Here is a 22,497-nt window from a genome sequence, read left to right on the forward strand (position 1 = left end):
TATCAATGTTGCAAAAAGTAAAAATGAGTATTGTTCTCAGTTCCGTGTTACTTTGTTCACTTACCTTATACTTTGAAGTAGTTTGTGATAATATATATTAATTATTCAGACTTCTTTTTTTTCCTCTCCAGGACACGTTGATTGTGTGGTCTGAAGCAGAGAATTATGACTTGGCCCTTAGCTTTCAAGAAAAGGCTGGATGTGATGAAATTTGGGAGAAAATATGTCAGGTAATTTTAAAATTTTGAAATTTTAACACGTTTTCTTTAAATATTTTGGATTTTTTGCTGTGCTTTAAGCATACCCCAAATTTTAGATAGACACATTTCATATAGATCATTTAAATTCACTAGGAAAGTTCAGTTTACTAACACCAAACTGCCCAGCCCAGATCTTTGTTGAACTCTATAGAGTTTTATATCTAGCTGCCTTTGAGAGCTCTTCCATGAATGCTCACTAACATCTCAAGTTTTAAGTCCACAACTGAACGTAATCTCATTGAGATTTGTTCATTCTCCCATGTCCCTCGTCTCAGTAAATGCCATCCAGTTGCTGAAACCAGAAACTTGTGGGTCCTGTTTATCCTTCCTCCATCCCTCGTATCAATTCAGTCCCTCAGTTATAAATCTTAAATGGATTGACTTATCTTCATTTTCACTGCTATTACAGTTTACTAAGCCACCATCATTTCTTGCCTGGTTTATTGCTTTTATGTGGATTCATCTTCCCAAATCTGTACCACAGCTAGGGTGATCTTTTTTCAAGTATAAGTCTGATCATGTTACTCTTTGTTCAGTAACCTCTTGTGGCTCTTGACTATATCTTCAACCTTATCTTGCATGTTCTCAGTTGATTCTGGAATTCCCTAGTGATACCTAGTCTAGTGATAATCATTTCCGCTGTCTTTTGTGATTGGTCATTTTTTATGCACTTTTGTGGCTAAAGCCATTGGCTCTTATTAAGGACCACTGCATCCTAAGGACACTTTTTCTATCTCCATGTTTATTTATTCTGGAGAATAAATAATCTTCAGCAGATTCCTTAATTCATTGGTTCTCAAGGTGTGGGTCTCAAACCAGCAGGATAAGCATGACCTGGGATCTGATAGAAATGCAAATTCTGAGATCTACTGAATCAGACTCCACGAGGAGGTACCAGTAATTCTATTTTAACAAGCCCTCTAAGTCAGATTGTCTCTATAAAGGCCAAGATAGTAAATACTTTAGGCTTTCTGGACCATGCAGTTTAACAGCTATTCAGTTTTGCTGTTGTGCTGCGGAAGTAGCCATAGGTAACATATACATAAATGGATGTGGTTCTCTTCCAGTAAAATTTTATTTACAAAAACAAGTGGTGGGCCAGGTTTGGTGGCTGTTTGTCAACACCTGCTTTAGGCGATTTTGCTGCACCCTGAAGTTTGAGATCCACTGCCTAAATAGAAGCTGCAGTGTTCTTAAGGCACAGTTCTTTAACTTGTAGAATTATTTCTACTATATATTCTACTCAGCTGTGTTTGTCATAAACTAACCTGCCTATTAAGCTGTCCTTTCCTTCTCTTAACGTGAAAAACTAGCATTTATATTTATGCCTTCTTCATGCTTTTTCTTTGCTTTCTGTTCAGTACAGTTTTTACAGTATGTTCCTCTAGATTTTGTCATACGGAGTTCTCCATAGAAAGAGGTGAGATAATTGAGCTCGGGGTTTGCTGAAAGCACCCATAATTCAGACAAATCTTGTTCTCCTTCATCTTTGTGAGACAAACAGTTCCGCCCTGGACACAGTCTTCTATTAGGTGAATATTTAAGTCATACCTGGACTCAGCCTGTTAATATCATGCCTGGCTCTCTTAAAATTATCAGACCTTCACTGTACTTTCCCTTGGTCTGTGATACCATACTTTTTCAGTTATTTTCTCTTAGGGCACAAGTAGTAGTACTTGTATACCTTTGTCTACACTAACTTTCCTAGGAATCACTGGCTACTTTAGAATCTTTTTCTGATCTACTTCTCCAACTTTTACATAGTTTATGTTCAAGATGTCTTTTTTCAGTGACTTTTTCCTGTCTGTGCTTCTCAATTAATTTATGGTTCGTGGCTTATTCTAGGAAATTTACCACATTTTGCTTTCTGAGATCTTGTGTATTTATTTCCTGAAATCTACTCATTTTTTGATCTAGAAACAACTAAAAAATCTCCCTATTTTCTAGAATCCTTCTTGATAGCAGTTATGTGTGGGTGCATCTCTTTTCCCTAAGATTTAGCCTTTCTCTTAAGGAAAGCTCTCTCCTAGCTTAGTCTACTTTCCTTTTTAAATTTTCATTCGTCTATTGCTCGTTTTGAAAGTAAGACTGAAATATATTTGTTAGATTTTTACAGTTCCACCTTGTTCTCCTGGGCAGATCAGATTCTAAGAGTATCCTAAACATAGGCCTTTTTGATTATCCTCTTAGCCTTCATATTTGCCAATTAACTCAATAGCATTTTGATCACAATAAGGGTTCTCCTTTTAATTTAGTGTTTAATAAAACCCTACCATTTTTTCTGTAGGTAAAGCTTGAGTATTAGGAGTTTAAAGCTGAGATGAGAGCTTATATAATTAAAAAAAATCCAGCGCTAACTTGAGACCATGCCACGTGTAAGCCATCAATGTGCCTAGCCTCCTTTCAGTGGCACTGTCCACTAGGTTGAGGTTGAGACGGTATACCTTGCAGTATATTTCAAGACATATTCCAGGCCTTCTTTCCTTTTAGTATCCATCAATATCTCTTAACTGTGCTGAGCAATTTTAAGTTTCCTGGACATTTCTTTTAAGGCCTAATTTTTCCATCCCATTACCATTCAACTTGGTTTTATGGGTAGCTTTAGTGGCAGTATCTCAAATTATAGGGCTGAGAAAGTAAAACTCATTTTATTCCAAAATATGTCCTTGACTTTTTGTAAAAAAATTTTTTTACATTAAAATTTGTTTAATTGTGAAGATTTCTAAGTTAATCTTTTTATAATAAAAGGTCCTACACAGGCATAAATTTGGGGTTTGACAAATTTCAGGGCTTCTGGGGGGTCATGATAGGTTCAGGTTTGGGTGTGTAGAAAGGAAAACCTCCTTGATTTGGTTACTTAACTTTAAGCAGGTATTCTTAGGGGATAGCTCTACTACACATAGGTAGAAGTTACTTTTTATGTGGTTTCATTTTTGTGTGGGTACACCTTGTTTCCCACTCAGTTTTTCTTAATCATATTTTTAGGCTACCAGCCAGCATTTATACAACATCAGTGACCCCCTTTGGTACAAAGCCAGTTTGTACATGCTCTCTTGGCAGTTGTTTTCTAAATTAATTAATAATAAGTTTTTTTTTTTATTGCTTTCAGTTATATGTCTTCTAAGCTCACAACATTTGCTTGAATTTTACTTAAACTTTGAGGAGTTCTGTGGTGCTATACCAGGGCACAATGCTAGGAATGTTTGGGGTTTGCCCTGGTCTTTGGAAATGTGAGAAGATGCTTTACCACCAGGCCTCTGTATTATGCATCTGCAGGACACTGATAGTCACAATCACAGTGAGTTGAGGGTATCCTAGACTGTTTCTGTTCCTGGTTGACCTTATACTGATAAGGAAGCTCATTCTACTTCTGAACTTTGAACTTCCTTCCTTAAAATTGATAGTGTATGTTATTTGTAGAAATGTAACTTAGAAAGTAGGCAATTTTGTCAAGTTTGAAGAAAGTTCTAGTCTTAAACTTGAAAATTATCATTATAGTTTTCTTATAACATCTCTTGTATTCATCTAGGAATATCACTTAGATTTGCTTTGATTATATTTTGTCAGCTATCATAAATCTTGTTTAATAGGTTCAAGGAAAGGACCCATCAGTGGACATCACTCAGGACCTTGTAGATGAATCTGAAGAGGAGCGTTTTGATGATATGTCATCACCAGGTTTAGAATTGCCATCTTGTGAATTAAGTCGCCTCGAAGAAATTGCAGAACTTGTGGCATCATCCTTACCTTCCCCCCTGCGTCGTGAAAAACTTGCACTAGCACTGGAAAATGAGGGTTATATTAAAAAGCTCTTAGAGCTTTTTCATGTGTGTGAGGATTTGGAAAATATTGAAGGACTGCACCACTTGTATGAAATTATCAAAGGCATCTTCCTTTTGAATCGAACTGCTCTTTTTGAAGTTATGTTCTCCGAGGAATGTATAATGGACGTCATTGGATGCTTAGAATATGATCCTGCTTTATCACAACCACGAAAACATAGGGAATTTCTAACTAAAACTGCCAAGTTTAAAGAAGTGATTCCCATATCAGATCCTGAGCTGAAACAAAAAATTCATCAGACATACAGAGTTCAGTATATACAAGATATGGTTCTACCTACCCCTTCAGTCTTTGAAGAAAATATGTTATCAACACTTCACTCCTTTATCTTTTTCAATAAGGTAGAAATTGTTGGTATGTTACAGGTGAGTTAGATCATCTTTTTTTCCTACTTAAAAAGATACCTTTTGCCTTTAGCAGAAATAATTTTCTGTTCCTTTTTAGTATAAAAATTGAAAATTTTTGTCTAAAGGTATGTATTTTGTTGATATTATAAGAGATTATAATATATAATACTATGGGACCAGAAGGTTGTATTTGGGTTAGGGAAGGTGAATGTAAAAAGAATCTAGCTTGAAGAAATTACAGGGAAATGATCTTAATAAAACAATTGAATGTAGAATTTTAGGGATATTAATCAATTAGTTATGCAAAGAGCAGAATAGATTGGAAGAGGAAAGAAAAATAAAATAGAAGCCAAGAGCTCTGTCATTAAACATAGAATATAGATTCTGTAGAAGTTATAGAACTCCTGGGAAATTATTAAAGGTCCAGTTTTAGGGTCAAGGGAATATAGCAGATGTTGGCAGGTTATAGATGGATGGCTCCCTACTAAAAGGCATGCTTTCGTAATGGATGAGAGTATGGGGAGTTTAGACGGGAATGAGAGTTTACGCTCTGCTTGTCACTTAATAGGTATGTGGCTTGGGTGACTTTTTTAATCTCTTAGAGCTTCAGTTTCTTGATCTTAAGGATGGTAATATTAGTATCTATCCTCTAAGGTCATCTGAAGATTAAACAAGATGCATGTTTATAAAGCAGTGAACATTATATAAGACTCTTGAGTATTAATTTTAAGTATCTATTAATAATTGCCTGTTAAACTCCACATTTTGTTTTTATAGTATTCCCAGTCTCACAGGTATGGTGTTTTAGGGTGCTTGTATCAGAATTGCCTAGGGTACAGTTTGCTGGATTCTGTACAAAACACAGAATCTAAATCTCTGAGATGTAATCTGCATTTATAACACCCTCAAAGTCAGAGTCTCTCAGTAAATTATCCCATACTGTGTGAATTAGTCTATTCCGACTGAAATCGAAGTTTGCACAGTGCATGCAGAGATCTGTGAGTTGCACACTTCCCATGTGTTTCTTCAATGCCCATGATGTTGTAACAGTAACATGTGATATGATTTGAAGGACACTATCTTGTAAGACCTTATTTCTGATCTACAAATAAATTAATTATTTGACCTGGATTTGTTAAGTTAAAGAGGCAAATAAATGTCAGTGAGAGAGCTGCTTGATAGCACAAGCTATGAATAAAGCAGTAAGTTTAATATTTGTTCCTTTTTAGAAAATTGCTATATTTCCAGTGACCCTGGCTTTGTTACCTTTAAAAAATACACACATACACACATACATACATACATATATATACATATATATGAACTTAAGTAGAAAAGTTGGTTTTATCAAAACTGCTTTCCTGCAGCTAGTGATATTTCCAGTTCATGTTGACTAATTTGACATGTTTTCCATTCATTTAAGACAGACAAATAATATAGGCAATACAATCTGGTAAGTACAACAGTAATCCTCTACACAGTGTATTGTGGTTGATAATGGAAGAAGGGGTCTGGTACCAATTTTCATTTGTTCTTTGATAAGGAACTAGTTCTGTTCTGGTCTAGTTTTGATTCCTGGTTTCCTTGGATAGTCCTGAATGGTACTGGCCCTTTTCTTTAGCTCCCTGTGGTTCTCATTTTGTTACGTAGGGATTTGTCACTTTTGTGTTTTCTTGGCCTTCATACCTGTAAAATGCCAGTTTTAATCATTAAGTATGAATAATTTTCAATTAAGTCATTGCTTCCCTACAATATGCTCTGTAAAATGCTGGCTGCCAGTGCTGTTGGTCTTTCTGTTTCTCCTGATGCTGAGCATTTACATCTGAAGTGCTGCTGTGAAGAAAGGAGAGTTTTATGAATTTTTTGACAAGGACTAACTAAGGTATAATTAAAGGTCTTACCCACCTTGTACACAAGCATAACCCTTACCATTGACTGATTTCTGTGCAATATTGCTAAATATTCTTAATTCTCTATACTTTGGTACCCCCAAGTGAAGCAGTCCAGAGAATCTTTTTTAATCATTTGATTTCCATTTCATGGGATATATCTGAGATGGATCTTGAAAATGAATGCTATTTGATATATGGCCTATTTATATGTTGTAGGAAAAGAAGGGAATAACTAAATAATTTAGTCTCATAAAAATGTTTCTTGAGCACCTATAGCAGTGGATATGGAAAGTTTATTAACTAGTGGGAGGTTTTATACACTCACATACATACATACATATGTATTTCTACTAGCAGGGGTAGTATGGAATTAAAATACAACACATTTGTAATTAAAAATAGTGATAGGAAAAACTGAACAGGCAATCAGGCTCTACCTGCTGTGACTGGGCTTACAGTTAAGGTAATGAAACCCTGTGAAAATGAGGGGTCTCCAAACCATGGCCCATAAGTGGTTTTGTAAAATGAAGTTGATGTGACACAGCCATGCTCGTTCCTTTATGTAGTGTCTGTGGCTGCTTCCCTCTAACGACAGAGCTGAGTAGTTGTGGTAGAGACTGTGTGGCCTGCAAAGCCTAAAATATTTATAATGTGACATTCAAATACTTAGGAAATAGAGCCCTGCCAAAATATAAAGGATAATGTTTCTGTATAAATCCTGTTTATCCTTTAATAAAACTTTTTAGTTTTTTCCTTCTGTCTTTTAAAAAACAGCATTGCCAGTACCATCTTTCCTTTCTTCCAGTTAGGAAAAAGTTACTGAAATTTATATCTTCTATAATAGCATTTTGAAAATACATTTTATTACACTTTTACCATTAGCATAATGAAATTTATCCTTTGACTTCACAGGAAGATGAAAAATTTCTGACAGATTTGTTTGCACAACTAACAGATGAAGCAACAGATGAGGAAAAAAGACAGGAATTGGTAAGCAATTTGATATTATGAAGGGCATGAAGCTAAAACAACACACCATTTATATTCACTTAACCTTTTTCCTAATTTCAGGTTAACTTTTTAAAAGAATTTTGTGCGTTTTCGCAAACGCTGCAACCTCAAAATAGAGATGCTTTTTTCAAGACTTTGTCAAACATGGGCATATTACCAGCTTTAGAAGTCATCCTTGTAAGTTTGTTTCTCCTTATATCTAATTACCATTATATTATTAATCCACAAAAAGTATATTTTTTATGTAACATGCGAACTATTTGATTATAGCCAGTATTTAATATCAGCCTTGTATTACATAAAGTTAAAAAGCTATAAAATTCTAGTATCAGAGAGTCCTTGCACAGTACTAAAAGGACACTTCCAGGAATTTTCCATATTTTTAATAATTTGTTAACCTTGCAGCCTATTAGTTGAAATGTTAAAGTGGAAAAATAAACAAGAACAAAAGAAAGTATAACTTTACCCATAGAACAACAATTTTGCAGCAGGATTTCCTTGACCTCTCTTTTTTATTGAAATGTTTTCTTACAATTTGTTTGGTTTGGGATTTATATAACCGTAAGCTCCATATTTTTATGATTATAGGAGAAATAAATGCTTTTTATCTGCAGGGCATGGATGATACACAGGTGCGAAGTGCTGCTACTGATATATTCTCATACTTGGTTGAATATAATCCATCCATGGTACGAGAGTTTGTCATGCAGGAGGCACAACAGAATGATGATGTAAGTAAGAAGTTAACAGAGCAAAAAATAACCAACAAGGTAAATATTATTTGCACTAACAGTAAGTATTTATACATGGGGAGCTATAACTGTATTTATTACTCATTTTTTAAAGGTTTAAGTAGTTGATGTTTGAGAGAAGTATAGCCATAATATCATGGCTTATTCTTCCCCTAAATTGGCTCCTGTCTCAGTTTATAAATTGTGTTTTACAGCATTTATTTGCTAATGCTCAACTAAAATTTCTTCTTAAATTTTTGAGATTGTTTCTTAATTCTGAAGTTAACTTGTTATGTTGTCTTGTTTAAATCATTTAATCAATAAATTTTTCTTCTGTACGTGGAATCATGAGTAACTTCCCTGGGAAGCCATTGGCTTTGCTAGGGTTAGAGTCTCAAATCATCAAGAATGATGAAGCACGGTCCTTTGGAAAGTATTTAGAGTGCTTTCTTTACTGCCTGACCAACCTTAGGAAACAAGCTGTTGTTTGCGCGCACGTGCGCGCACACACAGACACACATACAAACTCCATCATTAAGAGTCAGAGAATGTATCCTGATAATGTGAAAGGTGTTCCTGGAGTATATGGTACATGGCACATGTGGCAGCCCTAAATGTGTGTGCTCTGTTTTATTTTCAGATAATTAAACCAGTGATTCGATTTTTTTTTTTTCTTCCTTCCCACATAAAATCTTGGAAGTAACTTTTTACTTAAGAATGAACTAAGATATTCTGCCTTCATCTCCTTAAGGGAGGGGGTAAAAAGACAGCCTCTAAGGAAAAAAATCTATGCAGAATTCCAGCCTTTTATATTTTTACAAAATGAGAAAATAGACTTTTTATTTTTTTAAAAAATCTTAATGTGATGTTAAAATGAAATAAAATGGAGGGGGGTATAGCTTAAGTGGTAGAGCGCATGCTTCCATGCACAGGATCCTGGGTTCAGTCCCCAGCACCTCCTCCAAATAGAAATGAATAGACCTAATTACTTCCCCCTCATTAAAACAAACAAACAAACAAAAAAACAGGTAAAATGAAGTGGAATGCATAGTAACTTGTATATTTAAGACTTGTTTAAAAATTGTAATGTTAGGGTAGGTGCAGGCAAGTGCCAGTTTGAACTGTTGAATATTTTGTCAACATTTTGCTGTTATAAAATAGTCCTATCTTGAAAACCAGAATATATATATTATTAAAGATAAAGGCTATCCTTGTTGGCCCTGTAACCCCCTAGTTGAACATACATTGATGTACTTCATTCATATACAGTAGTCTTCATGATTCCTAATGTTGATCGTTATTTCCATGTACTGTCTTCATTTCCTCTTTGTCCATCCTGCGATTGCATATATAGGCAGGAGCAGGGATTTTCTCACTGAATCCCTCAATTGTTGTTTACTCCTTGGGTCAGTAAAACCAATCACAGTAGAGCATCAGGGAAAAGTAGCAGTCCCACTTTTCTATGTCATTTGGAATCTCTATAATGTATTCGTTCTCCTGTTTGCTCTCTAAATTCCATAATCTAGTTTTTCCCAATTTCGGACATTCAGGTACAACTAATTTATTCTTAAATTTATTTTAAATGGAAATGTTTTATTATTTCCATAAATGGAGAACAGATACAGTTATTATTTGCCGTAAATAGAACGAATCTATAAAAATGCACTGAAAAAACAATGCTTTAAATTCTAGCTAAATGTTAATGTTAAAGCTATGAACTGAAGGCCCATTAGCTTTCTTCAGAAGGGAGAGTTTGTTACCAAGAGGTATAAAGGATCTGTTAGCACCAAAACAAACTTTCTTTTTATTTTAATCAGGAGGATTTAAAGAAACTTTCTTTTCTTTTGGTGCTATTTAGTGTAATGTGCCTATACCATACTATTGGGAAACTGCCATGTGTCTTATTAAAGAAGTCAGTCAATCATTTAATTTTATTTGCAGTTAACAAGATAGCTAGAGCTAGGTGTATGATGTATAAAGAGCTAGGTGTATAGTGTATGTCATAGTATATGCTTTTCTCATTCTCTCTCATAATAAGTGATCCTTACTATGTGTATTTTTCTCACCAGGATATTTTGCTCATCAACCTCATTATAGAACATATGATTTGTGATACAGATCCTGAACTTGGAGGAGCAGTCCAACTTATGGGCCTGCTTCGAACATTAGTTGACCCAGAAAACATGTTAGCTACTGCCAATGTAAGCCATGGGCATTTTTCTCTCTTTCATACTAGTATAATTTTTATTGCTGGTAGGAACCAATGCAGTTAAAGTTCATGGAAGTGTTTTTGATTCCTTAGAAAACAGAAAAGACTGAATTTCTGGGTTTCTTCTACAAGCACTGTATGCATGTCCTTACTGCCCCCTTACTGGCAAATACAACAGAAGACAAACCTAGCAAAGGTAAGAGAATACAGGTTGTTAAATAAGTTCTTGTTCTTGGATTCTGAAACTCAGAGTTAGTATTAACACAGAAGCCTAATATATTTTCAAAAGAGGTAATTTCAAGGTAAATTTTCTTTTAAAAGTGCTATCAGAGGTAATAGAAATGTAAAAGAAGATACTGGAGATACTTGTTGCTTTTTTTAGAATTTTAAAGCAATTTTTTGTTGAAGCAATATTTGTATTTAGTTTCCATTTACATTTGTGAAACAAATAGAAGGAAGTAGCTATGAGAAGATTCACATTAAGTTATTTGTACTCCAATGTGTAGATAGAGCAAAACTTATACTCAGTATTAAGCTGTTTTTATTTGCATTGGGGATTATTACGAGGTTAGGATTGTTTATTTCTGCATTTTATTCTTTTAGCTTTAGCTTGTGTGTGTGTGTTTGATTTAGAAAGTAGTTTTAGGCTCTTCATTAGGAAATTCTTTATTGAAGCTTTGAGAATAAGTAAATTATTTTCTTATAATGAATTATCAATATAGTATATTTCACTTATAATACCACTTAGAAAATAAATGTTAAATTCACCTTTTTTGGTGACTCTAGAATCAAGTCTTGGAAACGTGATACTCATTTTTCCTATCTACTTTATTCATAGTAGGTAAAGTTTGAGGCTTCTTTTGAAACCCCCATGTTCAGTTCATCAAACATTTATTGAGAACCCATTGTGTGGAAGGCACTGTGCTATATATATAATCTTTAGAGATTAAATGGGGGAAATGAAAAAAGTGAGTAATATAATTTTGGAGGCTTGCTGCCTGGTGAGGAAAATAAGCCAGCAGTTATAATTCAGTGTGGACTCATGTGCAGTAAAGGAGGCTCAAAGCACACTAGACTCAAAGGAGCTGAGAGTAATTCCACCAAAGCCAGTTGGTGTCTGGTAGGACCTCCTATGATACCTACATCTGTCGAGGGACATGTTAAAACAGTAGAGCATTCTTGCCCTTTGGAATAAAGCAGATCTAGTAGATTTGTATTCTATGTTTGCCTTAACTAGTAGTAACATTTCAGACTTGAATCTTGTGAAACTAATTATTCACAGAGTTGTTTAAATTTAATAAACGAAAAAGTGTAAAGCACAGTTCTTAGCACAGGATAGGCATTCAATAGATGTTAGTTCCCTTTTCCTTAACTTTAAAATATTTGGGTTAATAGAAGGGATTGTACTTGATTGGAATTTGGGTTTCTTATATTTGGGGAGGAAAATAATAGGAGCCATTAAGTATAATTGTGTCTTGTTTTGTTTTGTTTAGATGATTTTCAGACTGCCCAGCTGTTGGCACTTGTATTGGAATTGTTAACATTTTGTGTGGAACACCATACCTACCACATAAAGAACTACATTATTAATAAGGACATCCTCCGGAGAGTGTTAGTTCTCATGGCCTCAAAGCATGCTTTCTTGGCATTATGTAAGTGTTGCTTCTGGTAGAATTATTTATTGTCTGTGTATCATCATGTCATTGTTATCTTTAGGTCTTACTGTCTGAGAAGAAAAGATGACTGATTTCAGGAGACCTAGGTTCTAATAGTAAACTACACTGATAATATACATTTTGAGCAGTTGATTTTCCTGATTCTCAATATACAGTAAAGGGGTGAGAATGTATCTGCAAAATATATTAAAGTATTATATTATTAAAATAACACCTTAAATCATTTTACCTCAGTTAATTATTTTTGACTTGGCATATATAACATGACAGTCACAAATTAGGCATTCCTGTGAGACTAGAGTCTCACACTAAATCATGAAGGACACTTTTGTAATTTGGAAAATGTATAGCCAATAGCACTTGGTTCCCAAAACATGTTCTAAGTTACAGAGTGCCTGGCACAAATACCTACAGATGGTCCATTCATTGATTCCACAAATATTTTTTTGCCAGCTTTACTGAGATATATTTGACATTATGTTACTTCACATATTTTAGAGCAGGGATGACAAACCACAGCTGTGGCCAAATCCAGCTCATGGTCTGTTTTTACAGTCTACAAGCTGAAAAAGTTTTTATGTTTTTAAAGGGTTGTTTAAAAAAAAAAAACTACAGAGATCATATGTGGCTCACGAAGCTTAGAATATGGATTGTGTGGACCTTTGTGGGAAAGGTTTGTGAACTCAGAGCAACAGACAGTCTTTTAACAAGGCTGTTCTTAAAACTGACTTTCACTGTATTCTTTTAAGACCCTAGTTTTTTGAAGTAAAACATGTTTTTGAATTGGAAATAGGTTAATCAAGAATATTCTTGATCAGGAGGCAGTCAGCCTTTGGTAAGATGGCACACCAGTTTTAGGGTGCCCTAGAGGCTTAGTAAGGGATGTCTGTTGGTAACTAACTCTTGCCTTTTGGTTTTTATAGGTAAGTTTGGGTTTTTTATAAAGATATCGTAATCATCCACTAATTAGAGGCCTGAACATATACATCCATTTTTGTTATCTTTTTTTACTTTAAATATTTTGCTTAATTGATTTTTAAAATATCCTTATTATAAAAGCATTGTTTATAAGGATATTTCTGAAGTTCATTTATTCTATCAACATTTTATCTTTAAAATAGTATTCAAAATAGAAAGTTTAATTAATTGGGATAACAGTTGTTACAGCTGAATTGGCTTTTCAGTCTAGTGTACACACTGCAGTATAAACTGAGAATACACATGGTCAGATCTTTTTCAGCCAAAAGCAATAGGTAGCATTAGTGGCATTACCTAGACTGCTAAGGACAGTAAAAAATAATTTCAGTTCTATCTTACTAGTACATATATCCATGAACTTATTAGCACATGGGAAACAAGAACTTTTAAACACAAATTCATTTTCCTTATAAACCTATCAGCAAAAAGTGAGAGTTCCCAAAACCAAGTTGAGAGGGAGTTAATGAATTGTTCTTTAATGTTAATGTAAAGGTTCTGTTTGAGTGTGGGAAGAGTTTGAGTAGATGGGACAGAATGGGAAAACTGAGTAAATTAATTTATTTCAATAAATTTAACACCTACTACCATGTTATCTTGACTCTAAGATATGCATTTATCATCTCTCAAATCAAGGTGAGTCTTAAAATTAACAGCATGTCATTATGATTGGTAGCTTTTTTGTTTTGTTTCGTTAGTAGAAAAGGAGATTTTTTGCAATCAGTGGCATCTTAAGATTTGATAAAGCATGATCCATACCTGGTACCAGGAAAAAGATGATCAAGACCTGGACTCAGCTGTCTTGAGGCTCGGGGTTCATTAGGGGGAGATAGTATGTAAAAATCTAAACACCACCAAAAGCACTATTTTGAGGTGTGTTTGGAAGTATAGTGGAAATGATTTATTCTACATGATTGAGGCAGATCAGGAAAATCTTGCAGAAAGAAGTAAGTTGTGTCTTGACCATGGGAGAATGCGACACTCTTGGTTGAATGCACAATTAAGATGAACAAATAAGAGTGGTGTGTTAGTGGTTATGTATCGATAGAACACACGAGTCTAGTGGGAGAGTGGCAGAAAGGCAAAGGCCTTTACTTCAGTTCTTCATCTCATTATTTTGCTTACAGTATTGCAAAGAAAATTTCTCATAGGTTAATAAGAATTACGAAGATAATCATTACAAATTAGTGAAAGTTAATATTGTAGAAAATTAAGAAGGCTAGCAAAACTCTTAGTTGTGTTTTATTATTAATATTTTCCAAACTAAGGTTATCATTAATTAAACCTAAGTCTTTCTCAGCTGATTCTCAGTGCGGCTCTCTTCCTGGGATTGAGATTAGTAACTTCTGAAAGATGCCAGTCATTAGGAATGATTTCTTTTGGACTGGCTGTATTCAATAGGAGTTTTTATCAAGGATTTCTGAAAGACCTAAATACAAACTTGAGGAAATGTAAAATATTTTCAGTCCTAGAAAAGAGTACATTGAAATAAAGTATTTTAATAAAGTGTATTTTTTTTTAAGGGAGGGTTTTATAAGTTAATTTAGATGCCCACTTGTAAGGACAAAAGATAGTGTGGTTAAATGTAAACAGTCTGTGACCTACATTTTTTATACCTTCTGGTTCTTAATAATTATACTTGTATTTAAAGACAGCTAATCAAGACTGGGTGAGAACAGAAATCCTTTCAAAATCATTTAGTCTTTTTAGGTTAGATACATGTGTGTACACACACACACACAAACACACATGCATACATATATACACAGACCAGTTTTATCAATCTTTTGCCCTTTTCCAGATTCTTGGATTTTACATTGTAGCTTTTTAGCTCATACTTCCGTGTTGTCTGGTTGTTTTATTTAAAATACGGAAATCTATCTATACAAGGAATAAAGTAAAAAATTTTTGTGGTAGATGCTTTTATTCAGCTATTATCAGTTACACGAGGCAAAAAGTCTTAAACTTATGTAAAATCTTACGTTGTGTAAGATAAAGACTAATTATTTGTTTTAGAGATGATTGAAACTAAGCATAAGAGATCCCTGACATATTAATGAAGGTTCGAGATGTGAGTGGGAGCAGAGTGCACTTCTGCAAGGAAAATCCTACAGTTGTGCCAGTTTGACCTATCCCAATTTTCTCTAATCTCCTTTGAGCAACTTGACTTCATAGAACTCACTGGTAATTTTTGAAAGTAAGTTTTTATCCAACAGCAAGAATAGTGGTTGGATATTTTTCATCCAAGTTTGTTTTGGGGGTGGCTGAGTGGAAATGACACAGTTCTTAATAAAAATAAATGAGGAGCAAAACAAAAGCCTGTTAGAACCATGTTCTGTCTACCTCAGCAGTTTTCTGAACAGAACTGCCCTTGAGGAGATAGTGGCGCCATCTGCATACTCTGGTCTTAGTACTAATTCTAAGAAGGGAGTTTTCTTTCACTAACCCAGGAACTGCATGCACAGGGTTCAGCTAGTGTGTGTTATGGTAGGACACAAGTCTCCACAAAGCCTGCAAAGTTAGAATACCAATTTTTAAAATAATAGCACTTGCCTTAATTACTAAAACCTTAAAATTTGGCCTGTTAGCATGAGCGCTAAAGTAATGATCTATATTCTAATAAATGGAACTGCCCATGTTCCTTTGTCAAGTAACGTTAAAAACAAACCAGCCAACCCAAGCTCTCAAATCATTGTTTTGGGGAAATAAACCCTTGTTAGGCTTTGACTTACTACCACATAGAAGATGACGCTTATTGTTTAAAATGTCTTATTTCTCCATGCTTATGTATTTGAAAATATTCAGTAGTTTAAAAAATAAAATGGAATTACGAGTCTATAAACTATTTTGAAACGCCCTGCCCAGAGTGTCTCTTTAGTAAGAGACACTGTTAAATGTTGGATTGTTAACGGCAGTTTATAAGCAACTGTACCTAATTGGGCATTCACTTGTGGACCTCTTTCTGCCAACTAAAGAAAAATTGAGCTGCTTTACTCCTCTGCCTTCCTACCCAGAAACCGTGTCAGCATGGTTGCCTGGCTACCTGCTCATGAAGGACTTGATTAATAACAAATTGGCAATTTAACGAGCCACTTCCATGATCTCCAAAGAAACCAAAATACAAACACAATATTTAATCTTGCCAACCGAAGACGATGTGACTGCATGAAGTGAGTATGCTTTTTTGAACTGTTTACAGTAACTGGGGCATTAACTTACTGATAATTCCATATAGGTAAAGAGGGCTTTGTTGAAGTCTAGCTGTCTCAGTATATTTAGATCTTGACGAATGGTGACTTAAGCAACTCCCCATACCTCAAGATGTAAATATACCTTTTAATCTGTAAGTTAAAGCCTAATTAATTGTAAAAAGGAAAACTAGGAAAAAATTTAAAAAGCATACTCGCTGCAGTAAACATAGAGGACCACATGTTTAAAGCATCCTCTAAACTGATTCCTAAACCACGGGAAGGCAAATTTTGGGTCACGCAGATTTCTGTGGGTTTATGTCATTTCTACAAACACATCCAAAAACAAACCATTGTAAACCCATTAACTCTGATGCAAAAATAAGAGTGTCCAAAAATAATTAAGATCAACTTATACAGTGGATTGCCCAAATCTGTTTTTTTCTATTGTTTTAAAGGTATATACAAAAGGATACACTAAGAATTTTCTCATCTTAATTAGTATGATAGGTTAATTCATTTATTAGCCCTATCTTATTTCAGATGTAAAGTACATTTTGGTCATTAGTAACTTATTTCTAGAAATCCTCTGGCTCTTGAAGACTTGTGTTCTATGATGACACACGCTGCTTTTAGAATACATTTTTCTGATAACCCTTTTGTAATCCTTACCTTTAGGTTCATATTTCTGGAAGCAATAACATCATTGCCTGCAAGAACTATGTTTATTAAACAGATTTTTTTGTAATTCTAGAAAATGAAAATATGGTACGTAATTTGAACAACAATGCCTCTGTGTTTCAGGTGCTCTTCGTTTTAAGAGAAAGATTATTGGATTAAAAGATGAGTTTTACAACCGCTACATAATGAAAAGTTTTTTGTTTGAACCAGTAGTCAAAGCATTTCTCAACAATGGATCCCGCTACAATCTGATGAACTCTGCCATAATAGAAATGTTTGAATTTATTCGAGTGGTAGGTTCTATACTTCTTAGTTAGAATTTTGGTTTTAATTGTTTATGAAAATCAAATATGCATTTTTGGTATTTTGGCTTATTTGAGACTTATAATATTTGGGGAGAATTTCTGAAAGAAAACCAATGTTACCAAAAGCTTATGAGATTCAGTTCAAACTAACAAAAACCAGAATAATTTCTCTCAGCAGCTATAAATCATTTACAGGATAGTTTGAAAACTGATTTACCACTGTCATGGTGATCATTTTAAGAAAGTAAAATTACATTTGACATAAGTATTTGGACGCGTTTTTGTTTGTTCTGTTTTTAACTTTCAGGTTTTCTGAATTTCTCTTGACTTTCCCCCATATATCTCCAAAGAGCAAACTTGATTCTTTAATGATATGGTAGGCTAGCAGTTCTTAAACACTGATGTGTATCAGAATTGTATGTGGTGCCCCTTTTTAAAAAATTATGATATACATAACATAAAAGTTGCCCTTTCAGCCATTTTTGTAAGTGTACAGTTCAGTGGTAAGTGCTTTCACATCATTGTGCAGTCATCACCGCCGTCCATCTCCAGCACTTCTCCAGTGTGGTTTTAAAATATATGTGCCCAGATCCCACCCAAGACTTACTGAATAAGAATCATCTAGGGTGGGACCTGGGCGTGTGCTTCAGAAAGACCCATGGATAATTCTGAGGTATACCAAAAATCAGGGACCACTAGAGTAGCCAGTGTGTGTTGAGCCCATTTTTATTTGTTTTTCTCTAAGATTGGATAATAATTTTATGAAGTTACACTATTTTGGATGGGTTTTTTAGTTAACTACAATTAAGCCTCATATCTTGCTAAAATAGCATTTCCTATCACTTTTTATTATAATTCTTTTTTACAGGAAGATATAAAATCATTAACAGCTCATGTAATTGAAAATTACTGGAAAGCACTGGAAGATGTAGATTATGTACAGACATTTAAAGGATTAAAACTGAGATTTGAACAACAAAGAGAAAGGCAAGATAATCCGAAGCTTGACAGGTAGATTACCATGTATTTAAACCTGCTCATTCAGTGACAGCTTTATGGTGGTGGCTCTTTTTTGCTTGTTTGGCATTATTTAGCTTGGCAGGGGAGGGGGAAAGAAGCAGATAGTAGAAGTTGTAGTTTTTGCTAACGGTCAGTGTAAATGTTTTCCTGATGGTGTTAGGGTGGGTATCAGTATATCTCTAGACTTTTCCTCAGGCATGTATCAAGCTAGATAATGCAAAAGAAAAAAAGTAAAACACTGATGTGCTAGTAAGGCTTTTAGTGTCCAAAGTAAAATCAGAATTATTTGCTTTGCTTTAAGGTTACATAACGAATTTTAAGGAATCTTGTGTGATTTTTCCAAATAATTCATACTTGTGTATTTTAAAATATGTAAATTATGACTTGTTAATTCCTAATGTTAACACATTTAATAACTGATCTGTAACAGTATAATTTTAATAACAGGAAGTTTGATTCCACTAGTTAACATTAGATATAGTGGAGTGTTTTTTCTTTATATGTTGGGTAAAATCTGGTGTTTTGTCAGCCTCTATGTGTATAAGTCTGTATTAGCCCGTTAATCTATTTAAGACTATAATTTGGGACAATATTTGAAGACAAGTAAGTTTTTATGAGTCTATTTTACTTTCTCCTCTACTCATAGTATGCGTTCCATTCTGAGGAATCATAGATATCGAAGAGATGCCAGAACACTAGAAGATGAGGAGGAGATGTGGTTTAACACAGATGAAGATGACATGGAGGATGGAGAAGCTGTGGTGTCTCCATCTGACAAAACTAAGAACGATGATGACATTATGGATCCAATAAGTAAATTCATGGAGAGGAAGAAATGTATGTTGAAAAGATGGGCAAGGAAAAATGAAGGCTTTCTCACTTTAGGTTTATCCTTTTTTTCTTGACAAAGTGATTAGTATCTACTTTGTATCATGACATAGATTAAGACTGTTGCTTTATAGGGTGTGAATTAGTAGCTTGTTGTGAAGATATAGATTCAGTTTTCTTAATTTGATGTGAATGCGATACTTCAGGAAGGGTAGGAACACTGAATATAACACGGAAGGTTTTCCTTCTCAGTAGTAAAGTCCAGTGGATCATGGTGCTTAGTATTTTGCAAAGCATAGTTCATAAACTGAAATTTGTGTTTCTTCCTAGCAAAGGAGTAAGCTAGTTAGTTGTGTTTTAGTGCCATCTCACTTGGGTGTATTTTAAAAAGATGAGTATGGGTGACAACTATTGACAATATTCTCATTTTTAGTAAAAGAAAGTGAGGAAAAGGAGGTGCTTCTGAAAACGAATCTTTCTGGTCGGCAGAGCCCGAGTTTCAAGCTTTCCCTCTCTAGTGGAACAAAAACTAACCTCACCAGCCAGTCACCTGCAGCAAATCTGCCTGGTTCTCCAGGATCACCTGGATCTCCAGGATCTCCAGGTTCTCCTGGATCCATCCCTAAAAACACATCTCAGACGGCAGCTATTACTACCAAGGTATGATTCCCAGGCCTACCTAAATTTAAGCTTTCTTAGCAATAATTGTTGTGACTAGAACTCCCTTTGGTTATTATCTTTTGGAACTGATTTAATATTTGTGAACTAGAGAATCATTCTCCCACCACAGCTGAACTTTAAGTTTGAGAAATTTATGAAAACTTTTGTGACCAATATGGAAGTTTAAATATATTCATATTTTGGTTTTGCATTTCAGAGCTGTAGTTTCACATTTGTATATGTCAAACATTTACAGAAATTTTACAGTTTAATTATTACTTTTATCAACTTTCCCTATTAATATCCAGATAACAGGTTTGTGGGGAGAAGATAATCTAAATATCTGGACACTCCTGACTTATTTTGCCAAGCAAGGTTTATTAAAAAAAAAGAATTAACCATCTACTATCGCCAACAATTCCTTTAAGAAAGGATAAAAAATTTAACACCAGAAATGTAGGAAGGACGTAATTTCAGAATAAAGACCAATTCTTTTGGCTATCTTATGTTGCCCTGGACTAGCAGTTAACAGACTGGCATTTGGGATTCATAGATCTAAATCAGGACTAAAGTGAGCTACAGTGATTTTTTATGAAGTACCAGAGCTACAGGGAGGCCTGGATGAAACAACAGGGAAGGGACAAGGCAGAATCACCTTTCTAACCTCTGATGATCTATCTTCTGTAGTTTTAATTTAAAAAATTTTTTAATGCATGAAGTCTTAAACACTAAATATGTTTAGCTCCTAGGTGATTTGCTAGTATCATGAACTACTTAAAATTTTATTATGGAAAATTTAGGAAATATATAATGAATTTCAGCTGCATACAGTCTTACCACCCAAAAATAACCTATTAGTATACTGGCATGGAGAGTTTTTAATTATATATATATATATATACCTTTACCCAGACTTGAAAAACATGCATTTGAAAGTGTAATGGTGTCTTTTCTTTTAAATAATCCTTATTTCTGAACAGGGAGGCCTCGTGGGCCTGGTAGATTACCCTGATGATGATGAAGATGATGATGAGGATGAAGACAAGGAAGACACGCTACCATTATCAAAGAAAGCAAAGTTTGAGTCATAATAATGGCAACTGCCTGTGATCAGTACCTGTTGAGAAAACTGGTTCTCTACCCCTCCCCCCTACAAAATCTACAACAAAGCAGTGGTCTCTTGTGAATGACTGACACAGATCAGCCTCGCACACTTGACTCTGCTCATCAAGTGCCAATTCAATGGAGCAGGAGGAGGGGATATTACACACTTAGGGGAAAGACTTAAGCCTTTGAGCTCTCCAGCTTGGACCACACATTGCCCTTTTCTCAGGGAAGGAAATGGAAACAAAAAGCCAACAGGGCAGGGGTTTTTGTAAGTGGATCTCTGGATTGACTGGTCAGTTGCTACAATCAGAATATGCTTTCTCGGACCATGTTTGTGACTCAGAAGAATAGGCTTTTCTGCCATAATTCTTCACTAGTTAAGAATGCCAGCAGTTTCTTTGTATAAAGAGACCTGCCTTTAAAACCGTACATTCTGAACATTTTAGTCAAGCTACAACAGGTTTGGAAAACCTCTATGGGGGAGGGGCGAATATAAATTTCCTCTTTTTTATCTGTTCCCTTTGCCCTTCAAACTGCAGATTTTTTTTTAAGTAGGGATTGTCCCTACTTGATTAAAGATTGAGTGGAATTCTAGATGTGGTCATTTGTGTCATAATTTTTTTGTTTCATTTTGTTTTTGATTTTTTTCTCCCCTGAGTGTATGCTTAGTTGTTGCGTATATATATTTGGGACCATTAAAACTTTTTTTGATGTAATATAACCTAACGTTGTGCTGGTACCTGTTTTACCATGTGTAATTTTTGTTCTACATCACAGTTCTTAATTTGTTTAGAGTTTTATGAAAGATGGTATAGTTTTTATTGACAAAACAAAGTAATCTTACAACTATGTGCATACAAAAAGCAATACTATTTTGTGACTAAATATTTTATATTAAAATTTACATCAACTGTCTTGAGAATTCAGGGAAATAGTGTGGAATTTAAAATTTCAGCAGTTTTGTTAAACCTAGAAACGTGAAATTAGTATTCCAAAGAGATTCTGAAATTTCATTTCTTGGGAAAATGATGGTACATTAAATCAAAATTGAGGATGGATGATTTAAAAATAACATATTTGACTTTTGAATAATAAAAAGAAAAGTGAAGAGTAAGAGAAACTGTATTAGTTGTATTTTCTTTCTCTTTTCTTTAACTATTCCCTTTGGAATACCAGTTGGAATTGTAAGTGGTGGTTCCTAAATAAATACCTGGCCAGAGGACCATCAGATATCACCTTACTAAGACAGTATTTTTAAATAGGTTCTTTTTATTGTCTTAGGTGTGCTAAAATTCTTTTGAGGAGATGAAAGTAAGTATCTCCATTCCACATATCTTTACTTTTTTAAAGTGAAGATTTTAGAACTTAATAAAACAATGTATTTGCAAATGTGAATAAAAATTCATATCCAGGAAAAGGATACTATTTTAAGTATCATATACTTAAACTCATAAACTGGATAATCTAGCAAGCACTGTGTGCTTCTACCTTAGCTCGTCTTTTGCTTAGCTTTTAGTAAGTTGTGGTACCAAAAGCAAGGTTATATGGAATAGTTGAATAGAAAACCAGAAAGCAACAACTTGCTACAGTCATGGAAAGAGTTTTATTGTTGGCTAATAATTTTTAACAGAACTTTGGGTGCATTATTAACTATAAGAACTTACATGTATTTCACTATAGTACAGAGCTACTTCTGAGTCACAAGTTCTGGCAATTAATTTTAATCAACTTATCTTGCAAATAAAGAGAAGAAAAACTTAATAG

At 34.4% G+C, this 22,497-nt stretch overlaps 1 protein-coding gene across 2 annotated transcripts in view; it reads left to right on the plus strand.

Annotated features, from left to right (window-relative positions):
• PPP4R3A (protein phosphatase 4 regulatory subunit 3A) overlaps positions 1–21,327 on the plus strand; it is a 34,863-nt gene extending 13,536 nt beyond the window's left edge. Inside the window, exons 3-15 of one of the 2 annotated variants that reach the window (XM_010968701.3) lie at positions 132–230; positions 3,851–4,468; positions 7,255–7,332; positions 7,414–7,530; positions 7,968–8,123; positions 10,154–10,285; positions 10,387–10,489; positions 11,787–11,945; positions 16,937–17,106; positions 17,987–18,129; positions 18,785–18,975; positions 19,400–19,626; positions 20,607–21,327. In XM_010968701.3, the coding sequence (XP_010967003.1) occupies positions 132–230; positions 3,851–4,468; positions 7,255–7,332; positions 7,414–7,530; positions 7,968–8,123; positions 10,154–10,285; positions 10,387–10,489; positions 11,787–11,945; positions 16,937–17,106; positions 17,987–18,129; positions 18,785–18,975; positions 19,400–19,626; positions 20,607–20,717 (2,304 nt within the window). In that variant the 3' untranslated portion in view covers positions 20,718–21,327. The remainder of the gene's footprint in view (positions 1–131; positions 231–3,850; positions 4,469–7,254; positions 7,333–7,413; positions 7,531–7,967; positions 8,124–10,153; positions 10,286–10,386; positions 10,490–11,786; positions 11,946–16,936; positions 17,107–17,986; positions 18,130–18,784; positions 18,976–19,399; positions 19,627–20,606) is intronic. The other variant, XM_074365127.1, reaches the window with a different exon arrangement.
• Positions 21,328–22,497: the final 1,170 nt, after the last annotated feature.

The sequence above is a fragment of the Camelus bactrianus genome, chromosome 6 (genome assembly GCF_048773025.1).
Source record: "Camelus bactrianus isolate YW-2024 breed Bactrian camel chromosome 6, ASM4877302v1, whole genome shotgun sequence".
NCBI classification, from domain to species: Eukaryota; Metazoa; Chordata; class Mammalia; order Artiodactyla; family Camelidae; genus Camelus; species Camelus bactrianus.